The 18,035-nt window shown below is 40.0% G+C and overlaps 1 protein-coding gene across 2 annotated transcripts in view; it reads left to right on the plus strand.

Moving 5' to 3' along the window:
- arhgap10 (Rho GTPase activating protein 10) overlaps nt 1-17,543 on the plus strand; it is a 45,467-nt gene extending 27,924 nt beyond the window's left edge. The window contains exons 18-23 of one of the 2 annotated variants that reach the window (XM_056371221.1): nt 272-431; nt 2,978-3,119; nt 6,747-6,912; nt 12,414-12,509; nt 13,936-14,005; nt 16,060-17,543. In XM_056371221.1, the coding sequence (XP_056227196.1) occupies nt 272-431; nt 2,978-3,119; nt 6,747-6,912; nt 12,414-12,509; nt 13,936-14,005; nt 16,060-16,062 (637 nt within the window). In that variant the 3' untranslated portion in view covers nt 16,063-17,543. Of the gene's footprint in view, nt 1-271; nt 432-2,977; nt 3,120-6,746; nt 6,913-12,413; nt 12,510-13,935; nt 14,028-16,059 lie in introns of both variants that reach the window. The other variant, XM_056371220.1, reaches the window with a different exon arrangement.
- Nucleotides 17,544-18,035: the final 492 nt, after the last annotated feature.

Consider the following 18,035-nt stretch of genomic DNA (forward strand, 5'->3'; position numbering starts at 1 on the left):
AGTAAAGAATTTCGAGGGTGAAAACCTGCATTGTAAATCAGCAGTGTTTTTTTCAGGCAGTGGCCACATCATGATTGACATTTGCTATTATTTTTTTATTTTTGGCATAATTTTCTTTTTTTTTTAAATAGTGATACATTACAGTTAGAGTACATTAGTTCTGCCATGTTTTCCTGCCTTGTTTTAAAAAAAAGTTCATATCAGTGAAGTTGAGTAAGTAAATTGGATTAAAATGTAAAATGTTTATAATGTGAGTTGTTGTCTTCCTCAGGGTGGCGGCTCACAGCAAACAGAACCTGATGACCGTGGCCAACCTGGGTGTGGTGTTTGGCCCCACATTAATGAGGCCACAGGAGGAGACTGTTGCTGCCATCATGGATCTCAAGTTCCAGAACATTGTGGTGGAAATCCTCATTGAACACCATGAAAAGGTAACACTCAGGACTGGGATTTACCAAACAGCAGTGCGGTATTGATTGTACAATCACAAAGTAATACAACAGTAATACACTTGAAACTGAACACTCCCTCAACAGTAGAAGTGTCAACTAGTAGTACTACATCTTCCAGTGGAGGTTATCAGCACCACGTCTAGAGTAATAGAGAGAAAAAAAACTCATTTTATTGTGTTATTATGTTCTATTTTTCCCCAAAATATCTGTTTTGGATTGGACAAATCATCATTGCTCTGAATGTACTTATATGGTTCACTCTGTCACTGCAGTATTTTGTGTATAATTGTGTTTTCACTTGCCATCCACAGCTATTTACTAAATGCTTGACAAAGTAGACAACAGAAGGTACAGCGATAGCTCCAAATGAAATCTGAATTAGGTGACATGACAACAGTAAGCTGCACACAGCACCTTTGTGTTTACCAACCTCAGTAGCATGTAATTACTTGATACTGGAGGATAATAAATCTGCCAGCAAAGCTTATAATCTAATGTTTGTAAGTCCTGGTTTCTTGGCAAAGAGTGCTTTCCCACTGTTGCACTACTGTTTTGAAGTTTTGTATTTTGTTCTTAAGTTTCGATTTGGCAGTTTCTGTTGGCGGAGAAGTGCACACACTGTGCTGTACCTGACACCAGAATTTCATTTGGGCAGAGTAAGAGTCTCAATTAGGGTGGATGTGATGCTCTTCCCTTCTGTGGGTCCTGTTTGTTGAGGCAGTTATATTCACATACAAATCTTGCCTAATCCACCTTAAAGTCAGCTTCTTTGAACAAATGTTCCAGCGATGAAAATGTGTCATATTATATATGGGGTACTTTGTGGTTTGTTTGGGCATATGCATATTGTATTTATTTCTTGCGCTACAAAATAATGAGCAGCAATAAAGTACTCAGATAATGAGACGGGTACCACATTCACCTTAACCTAGCATACCCTTCACCCATTTATTAAGGTATACAGGAGTTAGACAGCAGTTTAATTTCCAGAACTTTTTAATCTAGCCAATAGGGGGAGCCCCAAGTGCTTATACCAGCATTAAACACATGGTTCTCTCTTCATTTTCAGGCGGTTGATTATTCTGTAGATTATCATATACATTTTATAATTTTTGGAAGGTCCTTTGCCTTCTTAAATACATTTATTTTGGTTATGAGTTGTTTCATAATGTGTAGTTCATGGGATCATGTAATCTCCCCAGAATGTCATTAATCGGTATCAATCCTCAAAGGGGGATAATTCTCCGTGTCAAAAGAGAAAAAGGTTTGAGATTAGTTTTCTAATCTGTTTGGAGCAGCACTGCACTCTGTGTAGAATCAGATGAAACCAGGAGCTTTTAGTGATTTTTTTTTTTTTTTTTTTCCCTCCAGTTTCATTAATGGGAGATGATGTGTGTTGTGAATAATATCCCCACCCAAGCTCACAAATCTAAAACGGGGTGTGAAAGAATACAGAGGCCGGGTGAAAACCTACAGGGTATACAAATGTGCTAAAACAACACCAGCAGCGCAGTGTATACTGCTCGTCTCTCAGACTACCCAGGGGTGTCCAACACCGTCCAGGTGATAAAGGATGTAGTGTTAGAATGCAGCAAGAGCATTTTGGAAAGTACAGCGTGTTAGAGGAGGGGAAAAGTTGAGCAGACAGACAGACAGGCATTAACTTTCCTCACAGCTGAGTCCCACTCCAGACTGTTGATACCCCCAGATACCAACAGTAGACTCTGTTTTACATTCACCTCCATCTGCAGAGAGAGGCGAGAGGGAGAGAGAGAGAAGCAGCAGAAACTCTCAGCCATATCAGATTTCTCACTTTTTCTATCTGCCTTTCTCCTACAAACTTTCTCTCTCTCTCTCTCATGCCCCCTCCTCTGTGTCTGCCTCTCCTGTTCACACTCTGTCTCACTTACTCTGCCACTTTCTCTCTCTCGCTCTCTCTCTCTCTCTCTCTCTCTCTCTCTCTCTCTCTCTCTCTCTCTCTCTCCTCCCTTCCCTCGTCTGTGATCCTTTCGGAGGCTCTGCTGAGACTTCCTCTCCTCTGCAGCCCTATTCTCTTTTAACTCCACATCTGAAGTTTATATGTAAACACGGCCCGGTGTAAACAGGCTGCGCCAGTTGGCCAGCCCTCCTTTAGTCCAAACTCTGTTTATTTTACTCTACACTCTTTCAGAGAGTGGGTCAATTTCTCTGAGGAGAAGTGTCACCTTAACTTAGACCCAGATTTCTGGATGGGATGTGATTGCGTTACATGTGGAGCCACTCTTGTTTATTTTGGCACAAACAAAATCCTCTCACATGCAGTTTTTAGGGTCCAATCAATGAGCTGCTCAGCTTTCCCTAGGAGCACATGCTGTGGCTGCAAATGGCCTTTTTCCATTCATCTACCACTACATACAGCCTCTGAGTTTCAAAACCCGTTCAGTGAGGTCAGTTGAGGACATGATGCTGCTGCTGCTGCTGCTCAACACTCTTAGAATCTGTGCATTCAGTCTTGCTAGAGACTCACTCATTTGCTGTGTATTCAGATCTTTGCAGATGCTCCAGAGTCATGCCCTCTTTCACCTGCTGCCCCAGTATTCCCCGCTCCCACAAGGCAGTCTAAGAAGCTGAATCGACAGAATCGGCCCCTGGCTGTCTACAATCCACAAGCCCTAGACATTCAGAATGGTAAGACATCTACACATGTGCATCTATGTATTTTCACACCTCTGAATATGTTAAAGGAACTGAGTCCAGCAAACGACTGTACAGTATATGATCATACAATCAATCAGTAGCAAGTAACATATCCATCTCAAAGAGGTCATTTTCAGTAGATACAGAAGCTGTGGCACCAATTGCTAAGAACGGTTAACATATTTTTAACAAAGAACAGATGAATATGTGGATTTCAGAGCTGTGTCACTTTTATCTGCGCTATTTTTCACAGATGTAGCTAGTGGGCTATGTAGCACAGAGTGTATTACTATCTGCTATAGTGTCTTTTGTGACTCTAATGGGGGCACCACATGTCTGACATTTTCAAATCCCACACATAGAGGCTTAAAACTTGGTGACATTTGACAATTGAAATTTAGCACAAAAAATGTTTTGCCGTCATTATCAAAATACAAAATAAAATACCAGTTTATTAGTCACACCTCATTTATATTATTGATATAAATAAAGAGATGTAGGGCAATGTAAATAGCAGAAACTGTATAACGCTTCTCTAAAACAGTTAAAACAAAAACTAAATATTATTTCCTATGTGAAGGATTTATTGCAAGACTACTGTACTAGACTGTTTTAGTTTTTGCTAATAAAATGGTAGAGCTTCCCCTGACCAAAGATTTTCCTAGTTGACCAGGCATCATTAGGTCAAGCATGTTTATGGTACTCATTTAATTATATAAATATATGTATTTTGGGGGGGCATTAGAAAAAATGTTGACTTCCAGGGCTGAGAAATAACTATGAATAACAAGTAGGTAATTATAAGTAACATTGTAACCACTGTGCTACGGACATAAGTGGTAATGATTCTGAATGTGTCAGAACAACCAGTATGTAACATTTTACTGATATATTTCAAAACATCACACAACTGTACTTGCATCACCACAATATAGAAAAAATTGCACTATGTGCACAAATGAACACATTTGCAGCTAAAGTAGTTAGCTTTAGCTTCTCCAGTCCCTACAAACACTTGGATGAGCATAATACTGCATATTTATCTAGGTTATCTAAGGTTGGGACAAGCGGAAATGCTAGGGGGCTAACGTTAGGCTACTTTCAAATGATAAGCCATGTTTGAAGTCAACAAATGAGTGGTGAATTTTGGCCTGCAGAGTTTGCATGTCACTTTCTTGGGGGTGTCCTTTACTGTCTTGAAATGATCTCACACTTTAGAGTTCCTGCCCGATATTACTATCTAATGACTGCAGGAACCAGATGTGTAAACAATGTCTTTCCATGACTGAATGAGTGTCACCACTTCCTGTGGAGTTAGATTTTTTTTTTTTTTTCTCTGCGACCAACTAACCAATCAAAACTTGGTGGATTTGGTCGACTATTACTGGGCAGCCCTAAATGGCAGCTGAGTTTCTTGCCACCGACTCCCGTGGGGCTCTGACTTCACTCACTCACTCACTCATGGTTAGCCTGTCTGTTCCCTAGTGACCACTGTGAAGCATAGCAGTATCAACAGATGACACACTGAACTCAGTTTCCTCCTCTGTGTAATACTGTGTGGGGAGATTTGCATTTATGACTTTGTGTGCCCTTGTTTACTTCGTTTCAGATGCTTAAAATTCACTTTCCTTTCCTCTAAAGTTTGATGGAACGCCTGTGCATCAGGCAAGCTGATCACCTGACCTGGTGACCCAAACAAATGTGACTCCCGCAAGTTCTGATCCGGGACCAGTCAAATCCCTTCCCCTCCACAATACCAAGGGAGCCTAAATCTGCTTACCAGATTGCCTCTCTTTGCCTCCCTCGCGCCAGCTTTTACCGTGGGGTATTTTAATATCAGGGATGAAAGGCATAATCCTTTTTTAACCTTTGTGTCATTTATATGGGTCCCCCATAATGGATTTAAAGTAAGTTGTCTCAGCATTCACAGGGTAAAAGCAAATTTGAGGATGATGCAGTGGGGAAGAGAGAGGAGTATTTATGTATGGATGTGACTCTTGTGAGTCTATGTGTGACTCCACATGTGTCTAATATCCCTGTAGACGTGACACTGTACCATGCGTAGGGAACTGCATTAATCAGTCTTTCTGTTAGCAAACTTTTCAGTGCAGGCAAATCATATCTTTCAGGAGATGATTACACATCAGTTGTTTATTTGTTTTATTTTTATTTATTGATGGGCAATTTACGCATTCAATAGTCAATTTGGAGTGGTGTTTCTGGCCACTTGGTGAATGTAAGACCAACATTCGCCCTCTTTTAGCTCTGTTTTTGGTTTCTACCAACTCAACCAGTTAGTTGCTTACTGTGTCTCCACTGTTTGGTGACCAGTCAGTTTTCAGAGCATTTTTGCTGAAAACACCTGCATGCTGCAGCCGAGAGCGACACATTGAAAGTGATCAGAGTGAACCAAAACAGCAAAGTTGCAAACAGCTAAACTTACTATCAAGCTCTGTAAAGCTGAGTGGAGCTGCAGATTTGGATGATAATTCTCTGCAGGTTCATTGTTAACAGGCATCTTCTGTCTCATTCTCACATTGTTTTCACATTGTCGTTTGATACATTGTTATTCTAAAAATAACAATTAAAGCTGCTTTAAATTTTGAAATGTGCTAAAAGATTGAGCTTAATTTTTTCCCCAAATATGAATGGGTGTCATTCCCTCCTGTTATACCTGTAAGGATGGGACAAATGACATCTTGATTATCATGAAGATTGGTGACCTCATACAATTCCCAGCATAGGTCCACCTATATTCAACCTGAGGTCTAATCAATCATAACACCTGTGCGGATGTACAGGACTTTTATATTAATGGGTGTCATTCCATTAATGTAAAAATAGCAGGTCAATGTATTAACACTCTTGGCAGAGGCTTAATAGTAAATCATATGGATGCTTCACTTTTTATAAACACTAATACTAGACAGCAAGAACTACAAAGTGCTTTAAAAAGACATAAAACAATAAAACAACAAATTTATAGAGAAAAGTGAAACAGTGGTCTAATCAATCATAACACCTGTGCAGATGTGCAGGAACTTTATATTTATTAGCATCATTCCATTAATGTAAAAATAGTTTTAAAGAACAAAAAATATAATAAACAACTAAAGAATGTATATTTTATGGCATTCAGTAATAATTAGGCATAAGGCTTGCACCATTTCGATCTTAATAACTATGGACCTCTGGTGTAAGTGTTTTGATAAGTGTTCGTTGGGGGAAAAGAGAAGAAATGGTTCAAACAAACTACTTTTTTAACAGTAACAGTTCCTTGTGTGCCTCTCCAGTCTCCCAAAAACAAGATCTGTACTTGACAGTAAAATTGAAATAAAAGAGCTTGGATGTCCCTTGTGTTTCTTAGGTTCCTGTCTATGAGCGCAGGATTGTATTATTATGAACAATAAAAACTTGGTTGTGAATCTCGTCCGTTTTGACAGCAGTTTGATTTATGAAGTCTCTTGTTGATGCAGCATTAGTTTACACTGTATATTGATAAAGTATCAGGCTGTTTTATCAGACAAGCTATCATCAGTAAGCTGAACTAGGCTGAATCTTTTACAGTAGAATAAAATTAAAACACACGTTTTTGTTTTGTTTTTTTATTTCTCAAAGTGTCACCAGTGGCAGATTGTTCCAGCCTAGCTACAGATGAGACATCAATGGGAAGCAATGAGTCTGTATCGTCCCAGTCATCGTCAGCGTCAGCCTCAGAGATGCCTACAGAGAGGAGTGACCATACCCCGCTTAACTCCAGCCTCAGCTCAGGCAGCAACTCCAGGTGAGTGCTTTAGATCAATATGTGACTGCACCACTCAAAATGCAGGTGCTGGTTGTGCAGTAAGCAGATCCACAGTAAACAAGCCACAAATAAAAAATACAGGGTTTTCATTTAAAAGCGGAAAATGTACACTGCATGGATCGCAGATAGAACTGAAATTCAGGGATTTTAAGGGTGCTGGGTCTTCATTTATCCTGACTTGACTCTTAACTGATTTAGTTCCGTTTTCATCTACTTTGCTTCCGTAATTAAAGTTGGATGTCGATGCTTCATGTTAAAAGTCCTGTCACTGGTCCATCAGATCAAGTAAACTGTCACAACAATCACTAGTGTTTGATTTCAGCATGTTGTAATTAATTGATCTCACAGTTCTTGCCTAATAATCAGTTTTAATTTCTATATTGTTTCACTTACTTAATTCATTCAGAGCAGATCAGAGATGTTAGTGGTGATTTAAAAAGTCTGCAACCAATGTTAAGTATTATTAGCATTTGTATTAAAGTTATTAGGGTGAAGAATCTATGGAACTTTTACAGTTGGATTTGAGTTTCATCCGTGTAATATTTTTCTTTTTGAAATTGTTATTATTGTTTTATATAAAAGTGTTAAGGGTTATGGCTTTAGATCATCCTAACTTACACTTACTTAAAAAGAAAAAACACTGCATGCTCACTGCACACTTTCTCTGCTTTATATCTTTATCTTCTTACCAGACAGAAACTTAGCTTAGCTGTCAATTATGTTTCATATTGCAGACTAAAATGATGGGTGAATCCTTCCTCTATTAGCTTGCAGTATACTCTATACTAATAGAGCCAGTAAATGGTGGCTCTGAAAACTCTCACGGTTTGAGTGATGTTTCTTCTTCCCCAGAAATGCATCCAAACACAAGTCATTTTTACTCCTATGTTGCATCATAGGAAGCAGTAAAAGTTTCCTGAACTTTATGGTTAGGGCCCAGTTCTATCGCTTCCATTCTGGTAAAGAAAAACATACTTAGCAAAGAGAAACCATTGTTATTATTAATGAGCAAGACAAAGACATGTAAATTTTTTATTGATAGTATTGATAGTGAAACTGATTTTCAGTTTCAGCCCCTATGCTGTTAGTCAAATGTCAACTACTGTTTTTACTTCTTTCTCCATCTTGGCACTACTACTTGATGGAAAATGATTTGATGCTTTGCTGTGCTTCTCTCTGGCTTCTCCTCTCTGTCCTCACTTTCTCTACTAAGTCCTTGGTCCTTTTTGTTGTTTCCAGCCCCTGACTTGTCTTGAATGCTGATGTGAGAGATAAATTATTGGGTTATGCTGCAGATGTTAGACTCTCTGCTATGTCATGTCTACACATTCACCTTGAAATAGACTTTTTCTCATTCAGTGTCCCCTCTCCCCTTCATCAGCTGAAAAGAGCTGTAAAATAAAAACAAATCTACCTCACAACCTGACAGAGGACAATGTGTTTGTCTCGCACTGACCTCTGTGTGTGTGTGACCGTGTGTGTGTGTGTGTGTAGGCCTTTTTGTATCAAGCGTTTTCTCTAAGTTGCAGGATTAGACAGACAAGGCTCTATATTAATTATGTAACCAACTCCTTTTTTTTCCTGTGGGCATTTTTTTTTTTTTTCCCACATATGTGGCATCATGTTGGAAGACGGAAGGAGTAACCAGGAGGAGGTCGTAAATCTCAGCTCTTATTTGTTTGGGAGACAGGTGGCCGTGCGTTGGCCGTGTAAATCGTATTGACATTGGGGAGATATTCATCTTGTTTACCCTTATAGCTTCAGCCCCTGTCCCTTTATGAAGACTTGCGCCATATGTCACAGGGTGTCGCCCTGGCTTTGTTCACTCATAAATCTTAGCATGTGAGATGGTGGAGACCTGTTAGCACAGCACCTCTCTGGCCTGGAACCCAGGGATTCGGGTTCAGTCCTAGCCAAAAGGAGCAGTAGGGGTGGCATTTCCTAGATTATTTCCAGCCACTCTCAGGAATGTGTTATCTGCACTCTGGTGTGCTCAAAAGTGCACCTGGAAAACAGCACATTTTAGTCACTTTCCTGCAAGATTGCTGCAGCAGAATCTGCCTGGTCATACACAAATGCATCCTGAGTCGCTATATCATGCAATAACTCTTTGTGGACTGTGGCATGATTTATCATCTCCGTCATCTTCAATGTCACGCCTCATTACTCCTCTTCTCCCTAAATTCAGTAACAGTTTCTCCCATTGGTGCTGTTGCCCCAAGTCCTGCCCAATGAAGTTGTCCTCTCTTCCTCCCTCTCCCTCTCCCCCGCCCCACCTCCAGCCCTCCATGCCTCTCCCTGGCAGACAGCTGTGGATCATAAAATGGTGGATCAGAGCTTATTTCCTGCCCACCCAAACTGGCGGTGGCTGGGCGGGCATCTTGGCTGTAGGTTTGATCCCACCTTCTACTAGAAACACTACTAAATCCCACCACTGCCCTTCTTCCTTTAGTAGAAAGACAGCTGATAGCCCTGTTCATCCCTGTGTTAGCTCCCCGCCAGGATCAACGAGGCCTGGATGCTGCAGGGTGAAATTCCTGCAATAATGAGAAGCAGCAGTCCACTTCTGTTGATGAATTTCTCCCTGCTACTAACCTGGCAGTGCGATAACCTTGATGGTTAAAATAATAAACCAAAAGACCTCCAGTTACAGTTTACTTTGGAATTGGATTTTCACAGTGTAATTTAATACTTTTGATATGATGCTTTTTTATGTAATAAGATAGAATTTCCTCTGTATATTATATTTGTAACTATTAAAATTCCTCACAACTTCAAACTTAATATTCTTAAAAACTTGTTACAAATATTACTAACATCTGGAGGGGGGATTTTCATTCAGGCCTCACATACAGTGCATTTTCACATGAGTCCCCATTTACTGTATTTAATCATGTTTACAGAAGAAGCTTAGCTAGGTCTATGATGGGTAAAAACAACGGATGAGCAATTCAAAGCTTGATGCTATTTTTGTTGAACAGAAATGGCAAACGATTTCCCTCGGTTTGGCTTAGCTGTAATTGTTAGAGCAATTTTGGGATGAATCCATTTACCTCTGGTACATTTAACAAGTTTCTAGGGCAGCCATGTGGCATGCACTGATTTCCTCTAACTGTTTATTCTATAATTATTTAGATATCTGTTTATTAAAAAAAAAATCTTCAAGGATCTGTATAATCCTCCTCCAGCTGAAATAAGCAGTTAGATGGATGTGTTGATAACTTTTCTTGTGTGTGTGTGTGTGTGTGTGTGTGTGTGTGTGTGTGTGTGTGTGTGTGTGTGTGTGTGTGTGTACATGCATTTTCTGTTTTTATATCATCTTATATAGGGGGTTTCTCTGTATGTGAGTGGGTTCACCTGCAGGTGGGTGAAATATTGGTGCTCCTCTGCTCTCCCTCCTTTTGGCTGAGACCCAGGCAGACAGTGGTTGTGCCTGGGCCCAGGTTAATGAGTGGATTTGCTGCACTGCAGCGCACTGTCCCCCCATGCTGATGTGGAGCAGCTGAGCACCACAGTGGCCCCACACTGCTGCAGAGCTATAAATCACCTACAGTCAGGCCAGGCCCAAACGGAACAGCCACCACTGGGGATGGACAAGCGCTCGGAGAGGGAGGCAGGGGAAGAAACAGAGAGAAGAAGCAGTGCAGAGGGAAACTGTGTTTTCACCTCCACCTATGTCCACATAAGATCCCCTACCGTGTCCTCCCTTAAGGCAGTCTCTCGCTCTCTCCCTCACCAGTGCCAACGTAACCACTATTCACAACATCCTCTCAACCTCCAGCCCCTCCCCAGCTGCTCCCTCTAATTGCCTTTATTAACGTCTCTATGGGAGCGGCAGCTAGGAGCAATTTGCTCATTATGTGCTGTATTAGCACTGGCCCTGGGGCAGGCATGGAACACAGAGGGATGCCTGGCTTAGTATCCTGCTCTCCTCTGCTCCACTCTGCCTTTACCAGGACCCCTACTTCCATCCTGTAGGTCGACCATACACTCATTGGCACTGACAACAGCAAGTGTAAAGCACAGCTACCACTGTAACAGTTAAAGCTTATGGTCAACGTGTTTGAGTGTTATTAGTTGACTTTACACATGCACAAGTTACGCACATTACTGTAAGCATGGAATGTATGTGCATGTATGGAACTTGAACACCTTTTCTTTTTCCAAATAATGTTCCCTCAGTGTTGAGTTTTCTTGATGATGGTGAAGAGCACTGTCAAGCACATCTGTCCAAAAATGTCCCATAGGTGTTCGGATCTAATGAGTGTCAAGACCATAGCGTATGATTCACATCATTTTCTTACTCATCAAACCGTCAAGTGACCTCTCGCGGCATGTGAATGGGAGTAGCTCTGTTATGGTCCATCTATTCAGATTCTGGACGCGGCCACATTGTTATGCATTGATGGTACTGATGAGGCTCAGTTATCTTTTGTCCGTCAGGATGGTTTTTAATGTATTCAATTTCAAGTGACCTTCCTCTACAGCTCAATGGAGTTCATTCTTCTGATGTGATTCTTAGTGGTGGTTGCACGTAGGTTTAAATTACAATTTTATTTTTGGCTGTTCTCTGAACAGAGAAGCAAATAACTGCCCGTGTATGAATATTCTTCCTGAATTCAAACATCATGTTTAATTCATGCCTGTTTGCATCTTTAATTCTGAATCCAGTGCCTCTGTGTTTTACAGATACAGTCAGTCCTAATGATTTTAGGCTGAGAATTTGTTATCAGTCTGGTCTGTTTTTAGATAACAAGCCTGTTTAAGAGAAGTTGACAGGTTGGGATTGAGAATCAGTCCAGGTCACATTTGAGCCAGATAGTCAAACTCTAATGTTACTGTTTGGCCTGTGTTATTTAGAATGAGAAGTTTCAAAAGCATAACAGAAGAGCAGATAAAGTCTTTGCAGTGGAAATATCAGATTTCCAGAGAAATATATCAAAGGTGCTCTTTAAGTTTACCTTTCCAGTTAATATGAGCAATGATTGAGAGTCACTTCTCTTGAAGAGGCTTTTTGGCAGATGGAGTAGAAGGGATGATTTAATATATGAAAGTCTGTTTCTCTTTTTTAATTCTCATTGTGTGCAGGCTGTAGATTTATCCCAATGAAAAGGAGGTAGCTGCTGTGTCGTAGAATGAAAAAAGAACAAAAATGTGTTCTTCGTCAAGGTGACTCAAGTGTGATGTGTGATGTATTACTCTTATTTCAAATTTAGCTGCATTTTAATGTTTTATTAATATTTATGACCTAAACTACACCCAAGTGTAATTTTTAGTTTAACTTCCCACCGTCATGAAGCAGTGGACTGGTGTAGAAATTTCTCTCACCTTGTCTCCATAACAACAGGTTTAGCTCACTTGTTGCTCTGCTTCCACCATTTAGTGTAGTTGCAACCAATACTGAATGATTTAACCATGAATGAGAACACAGTGTCTGTTAACATTTTAACACACTGTGGTGCGTTTGTTGTTATTTGCAGAGCCACAGCAGGTTCGTCGTCCACTCCTGGACCTTCAGGAGAGAGCCCACCTGCTGCCAACACACCTGCCTCGGATAAAGAAAAGCCAGAGGAGAGGTAAGACTGGGTTCCCTCTCTTTGCCTTCTGTTGCTGCTACTTTCCTTTCTGTATTTGTTTTCCTTCACTCTGATTGGTTAAATGTCACACTCGGAGACACTCTGAGACTGTTTCACTCTCTCCGTTTTCATTCACTTGCTCCATTACTTCCGTCTTATCTTGCATGTTAGCTCAAAAGAACCACCGATTCCCTCACTCATCTAAAATCTACATGCAGTCTTGCACATCATATTTTTCCCTCACTTTTCACATCATATATTCACCTATCTTATGATTTAGTTTACCTCTGAGGGATTTTAATGCAACACAACTCTTGGCTTTAGCGGGAGCAGCAAGTTTCTCTTTCTGTCAAACACCCGATACACACACACAAGCTCATGAGTGAACTGAATGGCACTGTGTAGAAAGTCTGTCCGTTACACTGAGCTTTTGCTCTGCTTCCTTCAGAATAAATGATGAATTCATTTTCATTGCTTTCAGAAGTTGCTGAAGTAATTGCAAACAGCTCGGTCATTCTATTGGCAATCTATTAATGTTATTTTCATATAAATACAAACCTCATTTTTCCAAATGCGGTTCCACAAGAGTGCATTCTTCCAAAATTCTGAATTCAGGAACTCAGCTGAACATTGTAGTATTGACAACTCTGTGACCACAGACTTTTTTTTTCAGTTTGTATATCTTCTTTCTCCTCTCTCATCCTACATTGTTGCTGCGCTGCAGAAAGAATATGAAATATTTATCAGGGCATCATGTGTTGAAGGCACAATTTCTACATGGTAATGTTGCTGGCATTCGAGATAACGGTTTGCAATGGTTGGCAAAACAACCTTTCTGTGGAAACAGTTTTTATGTTTTCGGGAACGGAGTGGCATAAATATAGCTTTTTACTAACCTTTACAGAGCAGTGAATATGGTTTCTTTGACGGCGCTCTTTTACATCAAACTGATTTAAAATGCTGCTTCTAAGCTCACAAATGTGAATTTAAAAGCTGAAGCACAGTGGAGGCAGATTTCTATTCTACCTGTTTGTGTGAAACCCACTTTAAAATCCCCTCGCCACTTTTTAATTATCTCACCATAGATGGTTGTCTGCTGCGCGAACCCGGTGTGTCCTTTCCTTTTTGGTCATACAAAACCTGCTACAAACAGTGCTGCATCTTATTGTGTTTGTGCGCGCACACAGGCACGTGTGTGTGTGTGTTTTGACTCACTCACTAGTCCGTCCAGACGGGAGATGGGGCAAGACAAGTGTGTGTAGTAACCCGGCTCCTCTCTTAGTACTTTTGCTTATTTTCCAGCCTGGCCCATTTCTGCTGTTTCAGGCTAGTGAGTGAATGAACAAGCAGGCCCCAGGCCCAGATTGAACTATGCAGTAATCCTCCTCAAAGCTCCGCCAGCTCACTGATTGCCTTCATTTTTCAGTGTCACCAGCAGGAAAGCCAAGGCAGTGTACCCATGTGAGGCTGAGCACGACTCTGAGCTCTCCTTCCAGGTCGGTGCAATATTCAACGCCGGTAAGTGTTATCGCCTACACCAGTCGCTCACTCAGAACCAGCCCTGGCATATTGGATTTGGAGGAAAACCGAACACCCAATCTGATCTTCAATCGAACAGAGAGAGGAGACGAGGGGGGAGTGGGGGGGGGGGGCATGAGACACAGATTTGCTCTTCAGTGTGTCTGGGAAGAGGCTCGACTGAGCTTTAATCACTCTCAGAGGAAATGAGGATTTTGTAGTTCCTATTTTCTGTCAAAACCCTCTTTTGTGAGACACAGACACTGTAGATATTCTGTAGTCTTTACAGGAGGATATGTAGGGACTACTTTGATAGGATCCCACAATCCATTGCCGTTGTAATCAATCATCATGATGTAAGTAATTATATAACTTGTTTTTCCTTCTACTTAGACACTCAGTCCACATGTTTTTCTCATTGTTAGCTTCTGTTGTGACTCCCATCACAGATATTACCATTTAAAGTCATGATTTAAACGTCAAAATCCTGACAGCTGTTATCAATAAATATAGATTAGATTACTACACTATTTTCCATTTTGATGTATATTAAATCCATCACTGTTTCATAGTCGGATTGACGAGTTCATGTCAGGATAAATTATTTAATGAATCAATGGAAAAATTGAATTTAATAGAAGGTGGATTTCCAACTCATGAATATGAACTCATATTATCTGGAATAATAAACACAAAACGAATAAAGTATCGCATTATTATAAAACAAATTAAATTATATTCTAAGGCCCATTTTCTTTTTCTGATATTTCATTTGGAGCTTAACCGTGTCGTTTAGTGGAAGTATTATTGAATGATGGTGTGTGTTTCTTTTGGATGTCGACTTAAATCTCCAGTTACCTTGATACAAAGTTTGGGGAGTTTTAGTTTAGCTTTGCTTACATTCTTTCCGTCCTTCAGCATTTCATCAGGCTTCAGATGAAGTGATTGACTTGTTACATAAATGTTACGTGACGAGATTCTCATTAACTAAACATCTACAGTGTCTCGGAGACCCTTGACATTTTACACATTTTGTTCCACGATTCAGTTGTTTCTAAATGTATTTGTGACTTTTAGTCTGAACTTTGTGCATAACAAATGAGCAAAATGTCAAGAGGTCTGAATACTTTTGTTAGACAATATAGACACAGTGTCTTACAAAAGAATCCAACATAACATTGGGATAGTAACTTTGCCTCGCTTATTTATTTTCATACATTGTTTTTTTGAATAATGTATTGACTAATACATGTGCAGATAGGAATGGGGTACTTTTTTTCAAGTCTCATTCTAGTGTATTTAATGTTATAATAATGAGGCCAAAGGTTACTGATGTAAAAACACTTTCAACAACATCAGAAAACAAATGACGCAGATTTAATTGTCGTCTTGGATTAAAAGACCTGTCAGTCAGCTTGGGAGTGACCGTAGGTTCAAATCCTGTGCTTTCAATTTTTTCGGAGAATCGGTCCTTTTCTTTCACTTGCGTGTTTTTTAAAGTTACTTATACATTCAGTGTACAGAGAAAGACTGCTGGACTTGTAGGTAGAAAACTAAGTGCTCAGTTAGGTGATATCTTGACTGTGACCTTAAAACTTCTCACTGACAATTTATCCGTGCATCTGTTGACTTGCAGGTACACTCAAAATTTTAAATTGGCTCATTTTGTAGACAAATCAAGAATCCAGGGAGGATTTTGAAAAGGCATGTCACAAAAATGTTCGATGCACTGACACATCTGTCATACTAAACAGTTTGTGAAGGCTCCGTTTTGCAGCTGCTGGTGAAGCTCAAGAGAAGTTGGATCCATAAACAGACTGAGAGATTTACAGTAAAGATAAAAATGAGTCACAGTGTAGTTTGGTGTAACCGCATAATTGCTGTATCTTCCTTTAAACCTCTGCTCTCTTCACTCTGACACATGCACATACACTCACTGGATGCTCTGTGTCCTCTGTCTGTCCCCCCCTCCCCCCGCCCACACCCTCCCTATGGTGTTGTTCCCCTGGTGACGCTGTGTCCTCTCCTGCAGTGACCCAGTCAAGAGAGCCGGGCTGGCTGGAGGGGGAGCTGGAGGGAAAGAGGGGCCTCATCCCTGAAAACTATGTGGAGATGCTGTAGCCCCACTTGGAAATATTTATGGACAAGTTATCACCTTCACTGGGAAAAGTGTGTAGAGATGCATGTGTCGCAACTCAAATTCACAGTAGAGCCTTGTTTATCCAAACCCCCCTGAATTCTCTCAAGCAAGCAATGTATGTTATTAGTGATGGACTATCCTTGATACACAAGTATATCCATTTTAGCTGACGAGTAGACTTTGTGATGTATGTACGAGCATGTTTCTTCGTTTGTATTAACATGAATTTCAGCATTGTAATTCCAAAATGGGTTTGCACTTACAATGTTCTGCTGTATACAAAGATGCTGTAGCCTCTAAACACTCGGGTAACTTTGTAGCAGCAGCAGAGGGCGAGCGTCTCTCTGCGGAAGACCTCACTCTCTCCTCTGCCCCGTTATACATGGTATCCATGAGCTGCCAAGTCAAAGAATGATCCTCAGAAACTCTAAGGTAGAATGTCTGCACTCAAATCACTGTGGCTTTTCACCTTCTTGACAATGATGCACGCAAATTAGTTTTCAGCTGTTAAAAGATAAGCCATACCTCTGTGCCTTAACCACCGGAACACCTAGTGTAAATGTCTGTACAGGTATGTATGAAACTGAATTGGAGTGTTACTGCTTTCACTTATAAAATGTTGCATTCATATGCCATTTTAAGATTATTTAGATATTGAAAATGAGGCACATTGCGACTATAATTTTATTTTATTTAATTGGCACAATGATTGCATGACTTTTGAATTTTGAACACACTCTGTACTTTTGTTCTTGGTGCACTCCTTTACAGAAAAACGCCTCTTTGATGCTCAATCAACCTTCTTGTGTTAAACACTAGCATCAGACAGATTCAACGGAGGTAAATTTCAATAGATGGTAATGATTGAAACCAAGTGTTTTTCTTGTCAAATTATATGTTTTGTTTGTTTTAAACTTTTTTTTTTTTAACGTTGCTCAGTTTCCTCTGAGCAGAGAAATGAGACACTCCCACAAAGTTGAAATTTTAATTTTAATTTTAGCGTTATTTTGTCTTCAACTTCAGTGGAACAAGGGATTAGAAGTGTTATTATCAGTATCCATTCACTGTATATAGCCTAAAAGAGTTGTGACTGCCAAGTATATTATACAAGTCTCCGTTAAGTGATGGACAGGTTTTAAGTTTTCATTGGACTGATTTTAGCTTGTATGGACATCACATTAGATTAAACCCCAAGACACTTCAATTTTTTTGAGAGATTCAGTTCTGCAGATTGTTAGTGTTTTCAGTTGCGGTTTCAATAATTTAAAGACATTTGATTTATGATGTTTGTAAAGGGCTTTGACTTCTTTCATTTTTATACCTTTGGGTATCCTCTTGATCAATGTTAAACAAATAAAGATTTTTTTTGTTCGTTATTGTATTGTATGTTCTCGCAATGAAATAAATGTGACAAATGAGAAGTTAAACTTTAACAGATCAAAAAATCTTACAAACATGATCACAGGCACTGATTTCATATGGTTTAACAAACTTATTAGACAGTAAGATATGTGTTTTCCGAAATAAGACTGACATTAGCATTGTGGACCACAGAAAATTAAGAGAAGCACTGCAAACCACATTTATGGCCACGTTCTGATGACAGAGTTATAATAAGTGTCTACTGTTTAGTTTTATATTTGGGGAAATATGTTTAGTTCTACCTTTATGAACTCTAGCGCTCTGTTTACATTTTGATGACTTATCCATTGTGTCACTGAGAAGGCCCACAGTTTCCCACAGAGTCCAAGAATAAAGTTACTGATGAAATGAGGATTCATTCTGCAGCCAGTGCTGGTACAGTGAGCCATGTAGTGTAATGTAATCCTTCCTCTTTATATTGACCTGCACCGGTCCATCTGACTAAA

This window comes from Seriola aureovittata, chromosome 3, assembly GCF_021018895.1.
Source record: "Seriola aureovittata isolate HTS-2021-v1 ecotype China chromosome 3, ASM2101889v1, whole genome shotgun sequence".
NCBI classification, from domain to species: Eukaryota; Metazoa; Chordata; class Actinopteri; order Carangiformes; family Carangidae; genus Seriola; species Seriola aureovittata.